This window comes from Rhipicephalus sanguineus, chromosome 1 (genome assembly GCF_013339695.2).
Source record: "Rhipicephalus sanguineus isolate Rsan-2018 chromosome 1, BIME_Rsan_1.4, whole genome shotgun sequence".
NCBI lineage: Eukaryota > Metazoa > Arthropoda > Arachnida > Ixodida > Ixodidae > Rhipicephalus > Rhipicephalus sanguineus.
This window is the reverse complement of record NC_051176.1, coordinates 44,903,488-44,921,992: the sequence shown is the minus strand read 5'-3', so window position 1 is coordinate 44,921,992 and position 18,505 is coordinate 44,903,488. Positions and strand designations below refer to the sequence as shown.

Genomic DNA, 18,505 nt, shown 5'->3' with positions numbered 1-18,505 from the left:
CTGTTTTTCGGCTCTTACGTTTCTCGTCTCTTACGTTTATTTCCTATGGTCCCTTCAAAAACGTATCAGCGGGGTTCTACTGTAGTACTGTAGCCCGACGTCAAGCTAGTGTTGTCGTCAGTAGGTGTGCCATGGGAAAATTGGCTTTAATATCAAAATAAAATGTCAGTATTTGCTGAGCGTCACACTTGCACGTAGCTTTCTTTGTATACAGATTTCTCTAGCAGAGTAAACTCTCCTCCAAAAAATGGTGTCAGTACCCCTTTAATGCCGTGCGAAAGCCAGTGGACATACGGATTTTTTTAGTTTTTTACCCTAGTATCGGTGTTGTAGTTTCTAGCAGCATGTTGTCCTGTGTCCTCTTTTCTTGTGTGCCGTGTTTGTTGTTGCCTCCCTTTACATCAGGCACCAAAACTTTTTATTATACTAGAACACACAATGCGCGGAGCGATGTTATCAATTTGGACTTCATACAGAAAATGACAGCACCGGCGACGGTCACTGCATAAACCCGCAGAGTGCGTCCATATCACTGTGGTCTCGGTAAAAAAAATGAGGAGCCATTCCACTCTGCGATGTGAATGACCAGCGAAGCTGTTTAGCGCACGGTACAGAGATTACATAGTGGAGGCCATTTTGGTATGTAAGACCTGTTTTTAACGGCCAGGCTGTTAACATTCAATACACAATATTAATGTGAAAGCCTTGGATGCCTCATGAATCGTGAAAATTGACCGTTGGCAGCGTCAACACGAGTGATACAAAAAAAATCATCACTTGATGACGTCATCATGACGTCATGGATCGCCAAGACTTGACGTCGTCATGGTATCATGCACTGTGACGTTGCGCGATCTTGCATCACATGACATAGTCACTTTGCACTGGCTCTGTGATCGCTGCGCCGATCAAGGAGGCAGTGCAGAACCAGGTGAGGTGCGGAAAGCTTGCAATGCCTGATTCTGGTTCTGGAGGCGGTACAAAACCTCCTTAGGTGCAGAAAGCTTTGTCTAGAAGTCTGGAAGCACTGCGAGAATGCTCTTTTTAAAGCGTCGAGAGGTCTCAGAAAGAGGGAGTGTCAGAGGAGGTTGGTGGCATGTTGTGCCCGGCAATATGATCTGTTGAGAAGAAAAGGCACCTGGCTTTCGCCTTGGAGTCTTAGGGGAATGCATTAGGGACACTGTGACTTCTACTCTTCGGCATTGAGGCACTGTTGTATGTTGCGGCATTTGTCTACCACGTCTGCTGATAACCACATACAGTAATACCTCGTTAACTCAAATTAGTAAAAATAAAAAAAAAAATTCCAGATAAGCAGATTTTTCAGATAACAAAGCTGCACAAATTCCATTGATAAGTCCAGTTCTATCTAAAAACATTATCACTACTGACCAGTTTTTAACAGGAGTGCCTAACTGGCTGTTTGTAAAGGTTTTAAAGAAAAATTACATACCAGAGCTATCAACCAGCTGTCTTTTTTGGCACTGTCTTTTTATGTAGTGCAGGAAGGCTTACACTGGTCTGCCTCTCAGTAAGACTTGCACCTTGAGCTTTCTTGAGTTGCTTAACACGTCGCATGTGCCGATCATCCCCGCCGCTGTGCTCAACTTTAATTCGCATCAAGCGAAGCACGTTTCTTGTTTCGGCCGATGTCGTCACCCCTTGAGTAGCTGTGTCCACACTGCAGCGATCAGTCTTTGACACGACGTTGTTTCGCTTAAGAATATGGTCAAACCAGCCGATGTTGCAGGTGATATTGGTGTAGCCCACCACTAAGTCCAGAGAATCGGTCTTTTTGTTGTGACTGGAAGGCTGGCTCCTCTCGCACTGATGCAGCCACACAAGCAGTGCAGTTTTGATGTCTGGAAACTTCGAGCCTCGAATCCTCTTCTTTAGTTAGGGTTACCTGTCTTTGCAGCATCAGTGACTTTTCTTTGGCAACGTTATTCTCACATCGCACGGCAGACGAAAACATGCGCGCGGTGTGCCTTGCGTAAATAAACCAATACTGAAATCACATCTCTGACGGTAAACAAAACAAAGCATACGAACCGTGCTATTTTGCAGGGCCTGCCTCTATGCACGTCTATAGCGTCACATGACGTGACACAGGGTTGCTTGACAAAAATATGCGACTAGGTTCTGACTTCACATTCAGGAACAGTGTCCGCTTTGTCGATAGCATGGCAGCCTCTCGCGAACCTTGTGAAACTGTTCGGCGGTGAAGTTTTTGTTCCACTCTCAGTCAAGATTTCGAGATATCCAATAGTGGGCACGAAAATACCTCGAGATAAAGAGCAGACATTCCACCTATGAGAAATCGTTCGGTACGCGCGGAAAATTTCGACTTAGCCGATTTTTCAAGATATGAGAGTTCGAGTTAACGAGGAATTACTGTAGATGTATTTAGAGTGTTATTTCGTGAAGTACAGTTTCATTGATCCAGTAATGTGTTCATTTGCTGGTGTCGAAAATAAATGCTGAAGAGTTTATTCCAGAACATTTATCTGCATGACGCTATTATTTTTGCATTGTCGAATGAAATACAGAGTGCTCCTGAGAGGATTTTCTCCAGGAGATTTGCAATTAATCGAAATATTTCTAGCTCTTCATAAGAGCTCCATAACAATTATTCAAGTGCTTGAATGTAAATGTAACTTGCTTCTCCAGTGCACTTCCAAGATGTGAAATTAACTGCTCCAGAGTGCTCCCAGGTGAAAAATTACCTGCTCCAAAGTGCTTTAAGATGAAAATTTTGCTGCTCCGAAAATTGCTCCAAATCTGAAGTCTCGATAGCATCACTGCATTTAGCAGTTGTAGCATGTATGCTCCTGCCACTTCTGTCCAGCTGTCCTTGTCAGTGGTGTGAAATCTCGCTGTTTTACTGGGGAATAAGGGAAACAGCTGCAGCTGCTTCTTTTGTTAAGCTCCTTTTCTTTTTTTCCTTGTAACATGAGGGCATCTTATTTTGTGCAGCATTGCCCGTCAGGGAGGAACAAGTGCAGTTCAGGGACATGCCTATGGAAGAAGCTGGTGGTGGTGCCGGCATCGCCTTCGGCAACTATTTTTCTACTGGTACGACTGCCATGGGTGTCATGAGACTAGGCCCGAATAGCGAAAAGCCAACGTCTGTCAACAACGAACATGATATGGTTAGTACTGCACATGTAACTTGATATCATTACTGACAATTGTACTTAATCTTTCTCGTGTACTGCTATGTTTGTAACTTCTTTTGTTCTGCAACAATAGACTCGTAATCATCTGTCATATTTTATGAGGTGTGGAATGAGAACCTCGTTAATTGCGAGTTGGTGTCGCGGCCAGGAAAATATTTTTGCTGAACCACACTGAGGTACGGTATGCCCAAGGCACTGAGCAGTGAAGAATACACTTGTGTACAATACGTGTCAGCTGTCCGCCACAGCAGATCGGTGGTTACGGTGCTCAGCTGCGGACCCGAAGGTTGCGGGTTCGATCCCGGCTGCGGCGGTCGTATTTCCGTGGAGGCGAAATTGTAGAGGTCCATATGCTGTGTGATGTCAGTGCACATTAATGAACATCAGATGGTCGACATTTCCGGAGCCCACCACTACTGCGTCCCTCATAATCATATCCTGGTTTTGGCACGTAAAACCCCAGATATTATTGTAATACTTGTCAGCCCTTTTTTAATGAAAAGCAACCTGTTCTGTCTAAGCATAGTGTTCTTTTGTTGCTAATCCTTGCATGTGTGTGCTGCGCTTGTTCTGATAATCGAGTGCTGCTTACGTTAAGTTCTTGCTTATACATGGTAAGCTGTTACTGGCAAAATTTGAAGGGCATCTTATAACATGCTTCTTGCTTGAAATTAGCCCATTTAAGTGTTTTTGTAATCCTTGATTTTTATCTGTTGTTTTCATTCAGTTTGTCTACGCTCTTGATAACGGAGTGAAGATCACTACATTAGGAGGCACTTGGATGATTCTACCGAAAGGATCCACATTCTTCATCTGCAGAGGTTTGTTGGCAAAAGTTATTTGCTACTTCTTTCATTCCTCAGTTCCTTTACATCACAAACGTGTGCTTCTTTTTCAAGTTCAGGGAATAACTTTATATGCGACGCCCTTGCATGTCTGCGTTTGCTTTTTGAAGGGTATCAGAACTGAAAATATTGTAGTGTGCTCTCAAATATTACGCCAGACTAAGAAAAAGTCAGTTTTGCCGCAAGAGCGAAGCAATGAATGCGATAGCAAGAAATCGAAATGTCACACGAAGAACCAGAAGCATCTCGATAATTGCAGCCTGCCGCTGAAGCACAAAGAAGGATGCCCTAAATGAACGCACAGGCATGCACAGGGCAAGCATCAACTAACAACTGTCACAGTTGTTACGCCTATGTGCTTGGGCAGTGTCGACAATGGAGAATGAGATGCTTGCGTGCTCGCTTGCTTGCTTGACCCTTAATTCTTGGCTCTTACCCACTACGGGGGATTGGCCATGAAACCGGCGGTTAATATAAGTGGGGAAATTTAGAATTTAGACGCTCTTAGATATTTCTTTTTCTTTTAAAGTGCGGCGCGTGCAGTGGCCCTCTGCCTCTCTTACCACAGGGGCGTCTGATGCAAGATGTGCCCCGTGTTCTTTGTCTTTTTTTTTTCCTTCCACATCCCAAGTGGGTACAGAAAATGGCCACTTTGTCGTGTGCGTCTCAAATGCAGTATTCGAAATGAAAGAAAATTGGGAGCACTGCATCTGCAAGTGTCAACAATGGAGAATCAGACGCTCTTAGATATTTCTCTTTCTTTTAAACTGTGGCGCGTGGAGTTACCCCTGCGTCTCCAGCCACATGGGGGCGTCTGATGCAAGGTGTTCACGGTGTTCCTTTTTTTTTTCCACATCACGAGTGGGTACAGAAAAGGGCCACTTTGTCGTGCGCAACTCAAGGGCAGCTTTCAAATTGAAAGAAAATTAGGGGCGTTGCCTGATAGAAAACACGCTCACGGTCCTCAGAGATTTGCTTACCACCAGCGGTACATGGTGTATATACATAGCTCGCCGTTATTTCGCCGGCGCATACAAAGCGTGTGGCTGAGTTGTCTAACACAGCGCGCTGGGGAGAGAGGGGTATCTGGTTCCAATCCGCGGACGGGTACTTCAGAATGTTTTTCTTCTGCTTCATTTTTCTTTGTGCCTTCTTTATATATGGGTCATTCCATGCCAACTGTCCCAGTCTGGGCGCTCGACAAAAATTAATTTCTCTGAAAAAAATCTGAGAAAATTACACAGATATAGACATTAGTTCTACAGTATTTTCCCAAGATATTTCGAGCAGAAAAAATTTTTCGGGTATGTGAGCGCCATTTGAACTTCTCAATATGGTGGAAAACCAGGTAAGAAAGAAAAATCCGCTATAAATGGACCGTTTCACGCATTCAGCCGAAACTTACTTTTTTGTGGTTTTAGAGCATCGCGCTTTCATTTAGGACAGTTGGAGAGTAGCTATATATTTTTCACTCCTTGGCGCGTAGGTAAAATTGAGTAAATTTAATAGTTTCGGGAATTTTTTTTACAAAAGACGATTGTAGACAAAATACATCAATTAGTTTTATAAAACTCTGCATGGCACGTACTAAGTCCTAAAGTTTTTGTTCTGCCTGTGTGCGACGCACAGGCTCTAAAATAAAATCCTGAACTTGGAAAAAACGCTACATTGGCCTATCTTCAGACGTCTGTAGCACCCTAAGGTGGTCCAAGAAAAAATAAGCAGAAAAGCGCATACGATTGAGAATCGAAACACCTTCGTCCACAGAAAGCTTAATCGAAGCAGTTTTTCTTTTAGTCAAGAAAACATTTTTTGAAATTTAGTCCCACCATAGCAATACTTTGCTATGGGGGCATACAAACCGACTGAATTTACTGAATAAAAAAAAAGGAGTTCAGCTCGTTTTGTTAGTCCTTTATAATGTATATTACATATCAAGGAGATGATAAACTGAGGTAAAAATATAACAATACCATTGGCTTAGATGCCGAAATTGCCCAATAATGAATCGCATTACTTATTGCATGCGGCTCTGAGAATCAATTGGCGTCAAAATAAGTTAAGTCTTAAAGTTCATAGAAACCGGAGAAAGGAGGCGTGAGCGTGGTCATTTGTAGCGGATCCTAACTGAGTTCATCTAAGTATTCCGCAACGAACGGCACATGATGTGGCAACGCGCCGCATATTCGCGCATTCCGTCCGTCGTCCGTGACATTACGGGCGGGATATGCCAAGCTATTTTTCACATCCTTATTTGGATGGTTGCAGGCAGCAGGTTTTGGTTAAAGTATAATTTGTCTGTCTGGTAACATGCATTGTTTTACAGCTGTTATGAGATCACAACAGCCTATTTTTATGGCGTAGTTGTCCGGCGCCGCCGCCTCCTCCGGTGTGTGTAAACAATGCAATAAGTAACGTGATTCATTATTGGGGAATTTCGGCATCTAAGCCAATGGTATTGTTATATTTTTACCTCTGTTTATCATCTCCTTGATATGTTATATACATTAAAAAGTACTTGCAAAAGGAGCTGAAAACGATGTGCTACGAATACACTACCTCTTGTTTTTATGGAGTAAATTCAGTCTGTTTGTATGCCCCCATAGCAAAATATTGCTATGGTGGGACTAAATTTCAAGAAATGTTCTCTTGACTAAAACAAAAACTGCTTCAATTAAGCTTTCTGTGGACGAAGGTGTTACGATTCTCAATCGTATGCGCTTTTCTGCTTATTTTTTCTTGCGCCACCTTAGGGTCCTACAGACGTCTGAACATAGGCCAATGTAGCGTTTTTTCCAAGTTCAGGATTTTATTTTAGAGCCTGTGCGTCGCACACAGGCAGAACAAAAACTTTAGGACTTAGTACGTGCTATGCAGAGTTTTATAAAACTAATTGATGTATTTTGTCTACAATCGTCTTTTGTAAAAAAAATCCCGAAACGATTAAATTTACTCAATTTTACCCACGCGCCAAGGAGTGAAAAATATAAAGCTACTCTAAGCAACTGTCCTATAATAAAAGCATGTTGCTCTAAAAACACAAAAAAACAAGTTTCGGCTGAATGCGTGAAACGGTCCATTTATAGCGGATTTTTCTTTCCTACCTGGTTTTCCACCATATTGAGAAGTTCAAATGGCGCTCACGTACCCGAAAAATTTTTGCCGCTCAAAATATTGTGGGAAAATACTGTAGAACTAATATCTATGTGTGTGTAATTTTCTCAGATTTTTTCGGAGAAATTGATTTTTGTCGAGCACCCCGACTGGGACAGTTGGCGTAAAATGACTCATATATACATACATATACATATCCAGGACATGACGGCGTCGACTGACGGCGACTGCAAAAATCTGCCGGGAGTGTCCATATAATTGCTATCGCAATAGGAGGGTTTAGAAAGAGCTCCTAATTGGTATAATAAACTAGGTAATAGAGTGTTGGTCTTTGGCATCCTTTATGGGCCCTGACAAGGCCTGAAGCATTCACCGCAGGATTCCTAGATCTGCTTTCTTTACTGGAGGGATAAAAAGTCTTATTCTATGAGGCAGTCGTAAAGCTGAAATGAGGTGAAGGCAACTTTCTGTCCTGTCTAAGCGCGCTGTTTTATGTTCAAGCAGTGCATTGGTTAGCTGCTTCAAGTTCCTTGAAAAGACATCCCTTTCTGGACGGCCTTCTGTCAAAAACTGCATCGACCTGCAGAACATTTGCAGAGTGTCTGGATTACTTTTTTGACTTTGTAACTGCGGGACAAGGAACTTTTGAGCTGGCCAAACAACTTTTTAACTGCTGTTAGTATGCGTATCCACAAATAGCCTTTCAGTGCTACCCTACTGTCCAGTGAGTAGACAGCCAGTTGAGCTGTGAGGCAAGCATTCTAACAGCACCTCGAGGAAGACGCTATTGGGTGAAGAAACGAGGACAGAAAAAACTTTGCTTTTTCCTGTACTTGTTTCTTCGCCGTGTATTGCGTCATTACCATTTTGCATTGTTACCATTTTGGTAAAAAAATTCTCATAAGCAACACACGCTATGAATAGCTTGTGAGCTGTTCAGTGTCTGCATTCTGCAGGATGTGTTTTCTCACCAAGCCCAAGGGGTAGCTCATGACCCTTTTAATCTCATAGCCACTACAGCAGATGGGCTTCAGTGGAGTAGAAAGGGAATGGAATGTCATACAAATGTGTAGCACAAGGCAGTCTACTTGCTGTAAATATAGACTGGTATTGCCTACTACATTGTATAATGAAGACGCTTATATATATTCAGCTGGGACACGATGTGTGATTATAATTTGATTTGTGCCCTTCTCTACGATCACTCCAAGTAGTCTCTGTTGTGCTCTTTCTGAAAGATGCATTGCTTTGTATGTTTGTAAATACAGTCGAATCCCGCTATAACGAATACTGCTACAACGAAATGTCCGCCACAACGAAGAATTTTCGATTCCCCGTCAGCCGCCCATAGAAAACAATGCGAAAAAGGTCTCGTCACAATGAATACTTTTATGGGTATTCCGCTTGAACGAAGTTTTCGCGAGTGCCACCACATAAGGAAAAGGAGCTTGCCTAGGATTGCCGCGAAATTCCGCTAGAAACTCGACCATTTCTCGTTGCCAGAGCCGTGCGGCCGCATCGCAAGACCAGTATCATCATCGGAGACATGCTTTCTGCCACCACACGCAGATCCCGGTAAATTATTCGCCATTGAGATGCTCGGCGCCAGATCGTCCATCCGCTATGATGCTGCCAGCGGGTTTGATGCGCGTGCGGGCCGCGGAAGAATCGTTCAAGAACTCCCGCCATTGTTTTGACGTAGCACGCAAAACAAAACTACTGCTCGTCGTTACAAGCCCTGCCCGGTAAATTATTCGCCATTGAGATGCTCGGCGCCAGATCGTCCATCCGCTATGATGCTGCCAGCGGGTTTGATGCGCGTGCGGGCCGCGGAAGAATCGTTCAAGAACTCCCGCCATTGTTTTGACGTAGCACGCAAAACAAAACTACTGCTCGCCGTTACAAGCCCTGCGATCGTGAAGGACATCCACGGAGTTTAGAAGGCACACACGCTGCCAGCGCGCACCTAGTCCAAGCGTATCTATATTGTGCCGCAACCGCTGCGAACACAAGCGCGGTCGGGTCAACGCGATCATGGGCTACCACGAAAGTATGCGCGCATCCAACGTACACGCACCGACTCAAACCAATGCTGCAGTCAAAACGGCGGTAGATGCGATCACAGATAGCATCGACGCGGTTCTGAAGGCATGCGCACGGCCAGAGCACACAGATTGAAAACAGAACTACCGTTTGCCATAACCGCTGCGCAGAAAGCCGCTGTCGCTATCATCGTAATCATCGATAGCGAATACGCTCAAGTACGCAGCTAACGCACCGCTCGGCACGCTTCGAGGGTAGCCTGCGTATCGTATTTGCTCGTGTATAACCCACGTGTACAACTTGCGTAGTGATGCAAAGCCGCCTTCCTTGCATTACCGTGAAGCCAACTTGTGCACCGAAATTCGCGTATGACCCGCACCCCGAGTTTAGCGCTAAAGTTTTTGTATAATTTTGTGCGTGTTATACACGAGAAAATACATTCACTCGGTGTGCGGCCAAGTATGTCTGAGGTAGCGAGAGTTATATGCAAAGGACAATGCATGCGCTTGCCGGGACCAAAGGACAAGTCATGATCATCAGATCTTCCTAACTTTTGTGGTCTACAGATGAAATTTTTCTGCTACGAAATTCCGCGACAGCAAACTTTTTCGCGCGCATCGTCAATTTCGTTGTAGTGGGATTTGACTATATACTTCCTACATCCCAAGTGGCAGTCACTTGTTCTTAAATTTTAGCAGCCACGTAAAGATAAACAGTTGGTAATGCAGATTAACTTAAAAGCCTTTCATTTTATTACAAAATAAAAAAGAAAGCTTATTCTTTCCTTTTTTTTTTTCCTTTGCAGGCATGCCTTTTATGCTGCAGAATCTCAGCTTGAAGACGGCCAAGGTCCTTTATGCCTTGACAGATCCATGCGAGGCTGATTCAGAAGCATGAATTTGTTTCTGAACACGTTACGGAAAACTAAGCCCCATAACTCTGCTTGCAATACGTACGTGTTTTTTTTTAATTTTTTGCTACTTCTGTGGGTTTATGTGGTGCCAAGAACTGTGGGCAACTTTCAAATGCATTTTTTTTTGTGACAAGGTTTTTCACTTTTAATTTTTAGCATTGATAAACTTGTATGTACGAAGCCTTTTTTTGTTTAACACTTTCCTGTCCGCGGTAAAATAGGCCAATTTTGGGTACTCTAGTAAACAATTTTTCTACTGTCACGCAAGACTATTGATGCTATAATATATTGTATGGATTTGTAGAACAAGGAATGCACTTTCTAATCGTATTGAAGCAAACATTTCTAAACAATTTTCGAAAAAAAAAAAACTTTAATCGGAAATTTTATTAAAAACGAGAAATATTTGTAAAAACGTAAATGCTGCTTTGCACCAATTCAACACAAAAAAACTTCAAAATACAGTCAACTGCCGATTTTTCGGATACGGGATTTTCCGGACATGCTAGAAAATTCTGACTCTTTCGCGGCACCGTCACCAGTCCCATAGACTTCAATGTGTTCGAACGTCCAAAATTTCGGACGCTGAAGCTATTCCGCGTCCAATTTTACGGACTTTCTGCCTAAATTGTAGGTCCAAAAGGCATTATTTGAAGCCCCCACCTCTGCCGCGTCTATTATCTCGTAGGTTCAAACCAGCACTTTCGCGAGTCAATCTGTTTGAGACAGTAGCAGAGTCCAAAAGTCAGCTTTGCCGCAATGCCCAAGCGTGATCGGGTGAAGCAGACCAGAAATTCAAAGGGGCCGCTATGGCGGCGTCGTGCGGTGATGTTACGGATAAACAGTGGAAATGCACGGAGGCGTGATGGCGGCAGCTGGCAACTGCGCCAGTACGGCTTAATCGCTGACAACCCTTACGATAAGCAATCTTCAGTTACCTGCGCGGTAGTGCACGTGGCCTAGCGCAGTCGCGTGCGTACTGCATGCATTTAATAGGCGAGAACCCAAATGCGCCGCGCTGCCACTCCTGCTGCGTCTTTGTGAGAGACCGCTAAGTGCGCCGAATAGACGCGTTGCCTTTGTGGACGAAACCAGCTCGCCATTGCCGCGCCCGTGTGCGGTCAGGAACTAAGTGCGCATCACGAACCCTTTCATGATAAATGCGTGTGTACGATACAGCAACAGTAAAGTGATGGCGTCAGCTTGGCGATGTGCTGCACACAACTAGAAACTACCGGCTTGACAGGGCAGCAAATGCTGCGTATCGGCGGCGATTCGGCGATGTGTGCGTGCATCGTTTACATGCGCACACGCATCGGGGTAAGCCAGGCGAGTCGTCCGCTCTTCCGCCACAGTCTTTGTGTTCCCTGTCGTCGTTTACACACGCTTCATGCGAGATAGCCGTAATCTATTCCGCGCTTTGCTGTTATCTGCGGCGCTCATCACAAGATGCAGAAGTGGCGGTTGGCACGTACGTAGTTAAGCGGGTTCGCGGCTGGTACCGAATGCATTTGCGAGATCCTGGGCACACACCAAAATGCCTGATAATTGTACTGGGAGGCATTAAAGCTATTTCTGACGTGGCTGTGGTGATTTGACCACTTGAGCAGAATAAAAAAAGCATGAAGTCATTTTTTCGGACGATTTCACGGTCCCTAGAGAGTCCGAAAAATCGGCAGTTGACTGTATACATTTTCATAGAAAATGCCATATCCAATATTTTCGCAAATATACGCATTCTTAAATAACAACTGCATTGCAACATAAGCAGTCTTTATTTAGATACATACAAAAGAAAACGTTAGCCCTAGTGGTTATTGTGCCACTGCGCTACGCAGTTACGTGATGTGGTGAAGCACAGGATTGTGCAGAGTGTTTTGCAGAAAACATGCTCTTTCTGTTCGACTTTTCACTCAAGAGTATGCACTCATGCATATTTATTAGTTGTGCTGCACATCTCAGCGATTATTTCTCCGGTAAAGAAGAGCATGAGGAAATCGACTGTTCCAACAAAACTCTGCGCGGCACTACGGGGAGAGCTATGTCGAGGTCCACACCGCATTGATTTGTCGCAATAATAAACTCCACTTGTTGAGCAGCTGCCAGCAAGTGGTTCCGCCCAAATGATGTTGACACTCCGCAGATAAGAACTGTGACCTTCAGAACACGCTGGATATATTTTAGGGTTGTGTGGATAGTAAATTTTAGTTTCGAAGGGAATAGTGCTTTGGTCGAATAATTTTGAATCGAATCCGAATAGTATATATCACATAGTATAAAGAAAAAATGAGCATGTTTGTCATGACCCAACTAACCTCAACAATATTTTTTTAAAAATTGAAACAAGGCATGTGCAAATGTTATTCTTTTTTGGTTCCAAGGAAGTGGAAGCAACTTTGAATAGTAGCGAATTTTGACTTTTGGTAGAATGGAAGTGATACTCGTAAAATATCGCACATTTTAAAATTTACTATACTTAGAGCATATATGCCTATATAGAGAACGTTTAAACTTAAGTGGGGCTTCGCGGCAGTGCAGATTTTTTTTTGAAAGCTGTATTCACAGTATAGCACCCCTTTACTGCAGTGAAACCAACTTTACAGGGGGTTACATGTGGACTAATATACACATATTCGTTCATTTCGGATACTTCGAAATTTCCATGAACTTAAATTCGAATCCAAGCGAATTCGAATACATAAATATTCGTTTGAATATTCGAAGTGCTCGAATATTCGCACAAGCCTAATATTTTCAGAACTGAGCGTGGCAGCGACTACTCGGTTCGGAGATAAAAAACAAAACTTACCAGTTCCGCGGCTGTTTGACGCTCTTTCGCTGTCTGGGATGAAGGCTGAGGAGTCAGAATCATCGTCCAAGTTGCACTGACGCCATCATAAAAAAATTCTGACTGCGACACATCGGAATCCGCCGAAATTCGCCGTTTCCGAGAGGCAGGTGCGCGCGATGTCTACGCCATGTTTGAAGCTATGAGCGCTCGGGCTATCGATGAGTATAGGCGTGAACAGGAAAGTGTTAATATTGTCACAAGCCAAGTGTACATATACCGTAAAAATCGGAATATACCGTATTTTCCGGTGTATAAGACGCACCTTTTTTCCTAGATTTTCGCTGGTGCGTCTTATACAACGGTGCGTCTTATATACGCAAAAAGTCACGTGATTCTGCGAGACCAATTTGTTTATATTTAATTTATGAGTAAGATAAACAGAGCTCGAGAGCATTCGTAAAAATATATCTAATTTTGTTGTAACAATGAAGCGGCTGCGATCTTAGATGTCAGCTACTTGCTGTTCAAGCAGCGCGGCGACCACGGAGATTACGGCCGCAATAAAAGCCACCACTGTCGCGTGCCCCATTGTACTGTTTGAATTGTTTGTTCTTAAACGAAGAATTAAACCCACAACTGAGGCAATAAATAAAAAAGAGCACCACAACGGTCCATTGTAACGTTGTAGCGCCCACAATATCAGTTACAAAAACGAAAGTACCACTTCATTATCATCATCATCAGTTTCCGTGTGAGACGTCGCTGCAGTCCAGTAGTAGTCGCAGCTTCCGGCTTCCGGTCGCCATTTACGTTTTTGTATGCGTGTGTAGGTGGTATCCGACGATTGTGTGATAACCGTGCGGCGCGTTCGTTGTTTATGTGTTCTCGCCAAGTCTGGTAATGCCCTAAAGGTATGGTAGCCACCATAGTACAGGCAGTGCCAACGATGTGCTTCAAGGCGCTTACAATGCTGCGCAGAGGCTGACGACGGCAACCCAGCGATGCTGCCAACCGAGGTGGAAGAACTTTTGACAGTGCGTCGGAGGATGTGGCTTCAAATCCAGTAGAATAAATAGTGGTTTTCTGCGCCTTAATAAAACTGCTGCTTACAGATATTCAGTGCCGTGCGTGACTACGCATTTCGCAATCAATGTACTCTGCGTGGGTCATTGTGTTTTATCATGTCGACTGAGTTAAAAATTGATGCGTCTTATACAAAGGTGCGCCTTATATATCATTTTTTCTTTCGAAAGTCGTAAAAAGTAGGGGGTGCGTCTTATACAAAGGTGCGACTTATACACCGGAAAATACGGTAGGTCAATTTTTTTTTTCAAGAAACAGTCCTAAAAAGTCGACCCCCCTTCTTATATACCAGTCATTGGCAGAAAAACTTCACAAGTCTGGCCACTATGGGCAACTGAAGTCAACCGCCTCCATCGCCATCGCACTCATCGGTGTCACATTGTTTACTACCAGTCTTGTGCCATGGACGGTCTCATTTTGCGCTTTTTGTTGTTGTCTTGTGAATCTATTTGGGCTCCGTGCCCCGCCTGGGTGGTCTTGTGGTTATGGCGCTCTGCTGCTGACCCGAAGGTCGCGGGATTAAATCCCGGCCGTGGCGGCTGCATTTTCGATGGAGGCGGAAATGTTTGAGGCCCGTGTACTTAGATTGGGCATGGTAGTACCACAAGGATGCAGACGTCTAACCCGCTGTGCTTCGTCATGCAGCTTGCCGCCAGCGCACTCCTTATCGGTGGGGGCGCGCGCACTGTTCTGCTGCCTGAGATGATCAGCGTTACGTATATCAACAGCAGCGATTTTCACGTGCCGGATGGTCGCTTCTATCTGCACTGGGACGACTGGCCACATGGTTCAGCTATTGACACACTCTGCTGGACACATGATCAGCATCGAGCGCCACCTATTCAACCGGCTATATGTGGTGTTTCATTCCAACCCGGAGCCATTGGGCACGGTAGTACCACAAGGATGCAGACGTCAAACCCGCTGTGCTTCTTCATGCAGGTGAGAAAGCGACATAAGTGTTTTAGGTCTAGTAACTCATTCTTGTTGGTGCTGCCATGCCCGCGGCTTCTTGTTGCAGTTACCGATGCTGTTTTGTACTTATGGAAACTTCTTCTTGTGGCTGGGGACGTAGAGGAGAATCCAGGCCCCGATTACAGCCAGATTTCTAAACAATTAAAAGATACCGCCACTGATATAGAAGATGTCAAAGAATGTCAGCTACCTGAACTCGAAAGAAAGATTGACGTCCTTTCCAAACTTGAAGAAAAAGTACCGTATTTACTCGAATGTAACGCGAGGGGTGACTTTTCAGTGCCGAAAAAAAAAAAAAAAAAAAACGAATGTAACGCGAGTAAAGCGGGGGGGAAAAAGTACCTTTATTTGCTGCACATGGTAGTGGCAAAGACATCCCAGTTTCTAAATGTACAGTGAGTTTTGTTCATTCGTTGCTTTCATCGCCATCATCGCCGGTGGTTGAGCCCTCTTTGTCACTTTCTTCCTCCCAGATGAGGTCATCCTCCGTGCCATCCATATATAGTTCGATATACAGCACTTTTTAAACACGAACTATCATGTCATGTGGCAGGCCGTACCAAGCGGCGGACACCCACTCGGCAATCTTCGCGGCGCTAGGTCACTTTATCCTACCCGTAGGTGTCAAAGCCAGACCTCGCATCCATTCTTCGTGCAGCTGCCGCATTCTATCCTTAAATGGTTTGTTCAGGCAGACGTCTAATGGCTGTAGCACGGACGTCATACCTCCAGGAATAACAGCGAGCTGCGTCTGAGTTTCCCGCATCAGCTTCTTCACTTCGGGCGTCAGGTGACCGCGAAGAGAGTCGAGAACTAGGATAGAGGCGGGGTGGAGGAGCGCACCTGGCAGTCTGCACCACACAGTCTTGACCCAGTCAAGCATAAGCGGAGTGCCCATCCAACCTTTTTCTTGGCAGCGGACAATCACATCCCTGGGGAACAGCTCCTTCGGGATGGTTTTGCGCCGGAAAATGATGTATGGCGGCAACTTGCGCCCATCTGCCAAGCAGGCTAGCGTCACGGTTAGCCGCATCTTCTCGTTGCCTGTAGTCCTTATGCGAACTTGAGGGGCACCTGTTTCGCTGACAGTCCTTGACATAGGCATGTCCAAGAAAACTGGAGTCTGGTCCGCGTTGCCAATGTGCCCCAACGGCATTTGCGACGAGCGGCGCAGGTCGAGCACATAGCGCTGAAACTCCACTAGCTTCGCTTGCAATCTGCTGGTAGCTTCTGCCTTATCGACGTTGTTCGCCGGAGGGAAAATCCATTTCTTCGCATGAACTTTTGTGCCCATCCACATGAAGCCAAGTTCTCCCGCGGGATCCCCATCTCTCGAGCTACGTCTCGGGCTTTCCACTGAATCAGCTCAACGTTGACCCCCAATAGGCGATTTCGCTGCTGAATCACAAACTCCGCCACTTTTTTTTCGAGTTCTGTGTGACGGCGACAACGAGGTCCACGGAAGCCTTTTCGGCCGGGCTCACTCTTGAAGAGCACTTCACGCTGGAGCCTCCACCCACGGATAGATTCCGCCACATCTAGCCGTCGAGCCGCGGCTGAGTTCCCGATTTCCTCAGCCATCAGTATTGCACTTCCCTTAAAGCGGGCATCGTACTGAACTCGTCGCGCTGCCATTTGCTCGAGTCGAAGTCGCGGAAGCACACAGGAAATGAACCGCCCGCAAAACACGTCGCGAACAATACGATTGGATTGGATTCGATTCGATGTTGCCAGTGTGCGTATGTTGCCAGCACAAGGTTGAAAGATCGCTAGGTTTGTCGTAGCCATTTTAAGGAACCAGTGGGGCGGCACCACCAAGGCACGATTTTAGGTGCTTCGATTATAATGCGGACCCCCAAATCACTTCAGATTTTGAAAAAAACTCTCGTTACATTCGAGTAAATACGGTAGTCTCGTGCGAAAATCACGTATTACAGCTGGAAAGGGCCTTTAAAAAAACTAGAAAATAGGGTTGACAATTTGGAAAACCACAGCAGAAAATTGAATCTTATTGTTTACGGATTGCGTGAGGTTGAGGGTGAAAACTACGAAACGCTGGAACGCAGCGTCAATCAAGCAATCATCAAGGATACCCTCGGCTTGGAGCCAGTTAACATAGAACGAATACATCACCTAGGCAGGCCGACTAAGGACAAAACGAGACCGGTCATCCTGTGGCTCCTTGACTCATGACATGCATCAGTGATACTGAAGGAAGGCTACAAGTTGTAGAACACCAACTACTCTATAGGTGAAGATTTTAGTCGTAGGGTGCGGGAAAAAAGAAAACTTCGGGAAAGCACTAGACCAAACCGCGAAAAAGGAGAAAAGGTGTTGCTTTCTTTCGACAAATTACACATAAATGAAAGCACTTCTCTCTGGGACGACGAAAGAAATGAGTGAATCGCGGTCCCAAAAAATGCCGAAAGAAGTCGACCAATAACTCGAAGCTACAAAAAATAGCAGAAATAACATTATCAAACATAAACGCGAGAAGTATTGTCAATAAAACTGAAGCATTAGATAACTTGCTGCTTGAACATAGCCCTGACATTGTGGCTATTACAGAAACATGGCTTTCAGAAGAGGTATACAGCCACGAAATAGCACCCCCTAACTACTCCATTATCCGCAAAGATCGACCAACTAGAGGTGGTGGCGTAGCTCTGCTGATTAAGAAGAGCTTACATTTTGTCTTGATGCCTGACGTTCCAGATGCTGAGGCAGTTTCTGCAAGATTATGTGTGGTGACTTCACAATACTTACTGGTTGTTTCTACAGAAGCCCTGGGTCTGGTCATGAAAGCATTGTTGCTGTCCATGAGTTTATGCAGAGTCATGCTAGCAGTCGTGTTATTCTGATGGGAGATTTCAATTTGGCTGACATTGACTGGAATAACATGCACCACACTTCAGAATCATCCAATTCACTGATTGATTTGATGCTAAACTTCGGGCTTCACCAAGTTCTAACCTCTCCCACGCGAACACAAGGGTCAAGCGCCAACGTCCTAGACTTGATACATATTAGCGACAATTTCCCTCTTGGTGAACTAAATTTGGGGATCATAGATGGTATATCGGATCACAATATACCAAAATGCCAGCTACCCCTCGGTTGCATTGCTACTGCGAAAACTGCTGGAGTTGTGCCTAATTTTCAAAAAGCAGATGATTCAGCAGTACTTACCTACTTAGAACATAAATACGAAGAATTTTTTGAAATGGCCAACGATAGTTCTGTTAATGTCAATGAGCTTTGGCTTCAATTTAAGGGGGGACGCGGCTTTGGCATCGCGAAATTTGGCCAAAAAATCGATTTTTTGAAAATCTCATTTTCACATTCTGTGACCCCTTTTCTATCTAATTTCGAAGTTTCGTCCCTGAAAACGGCGTAGAAATGACGTAAAAATTTTTTATCGAAGCTAGGGTGGCGATGAATTTCACGGAAATTGCGAAAAAACGGCGTTTTTCGAGCCGCGATACCTCCGCAACCGCGTAACCTAGCGCCGCCATCTTTGTCTCTATGGATAGCGCGATTCTTCCGTTTCAAATTTGCCGCC

At 44.8% G+C, this 18,505-nt stretch overlaps 1 protein-coding gene across 1 annotated transcript in view; it reads left to right on the top strand.

The window, feature by feature from the left end:
• Window positions 1-10,078, top strand: part of LOC119383885 (uncharacterized protein K02A2.6-like) — a 32,101-nt gene extending 22,023 nt beyond the window's left edge. Inside the window, exons 4-5 of the mRNA XM_037652190.1 lie at window positions 2,977-3,075; window positions 9,987-10,078. Coding sequence (XP_037508118.1) covers window positions 2,977-3,075; window positions 9,987-10,078 — 191 coding nt within the window. The remainder of the gene's footprint in view (window positions 1-2,976; window positions 3,076-9,986) is intronic.
• The last annotated feature ends 8,427 nt before the right edge of the window (window positions 10,079-18,505 follow it).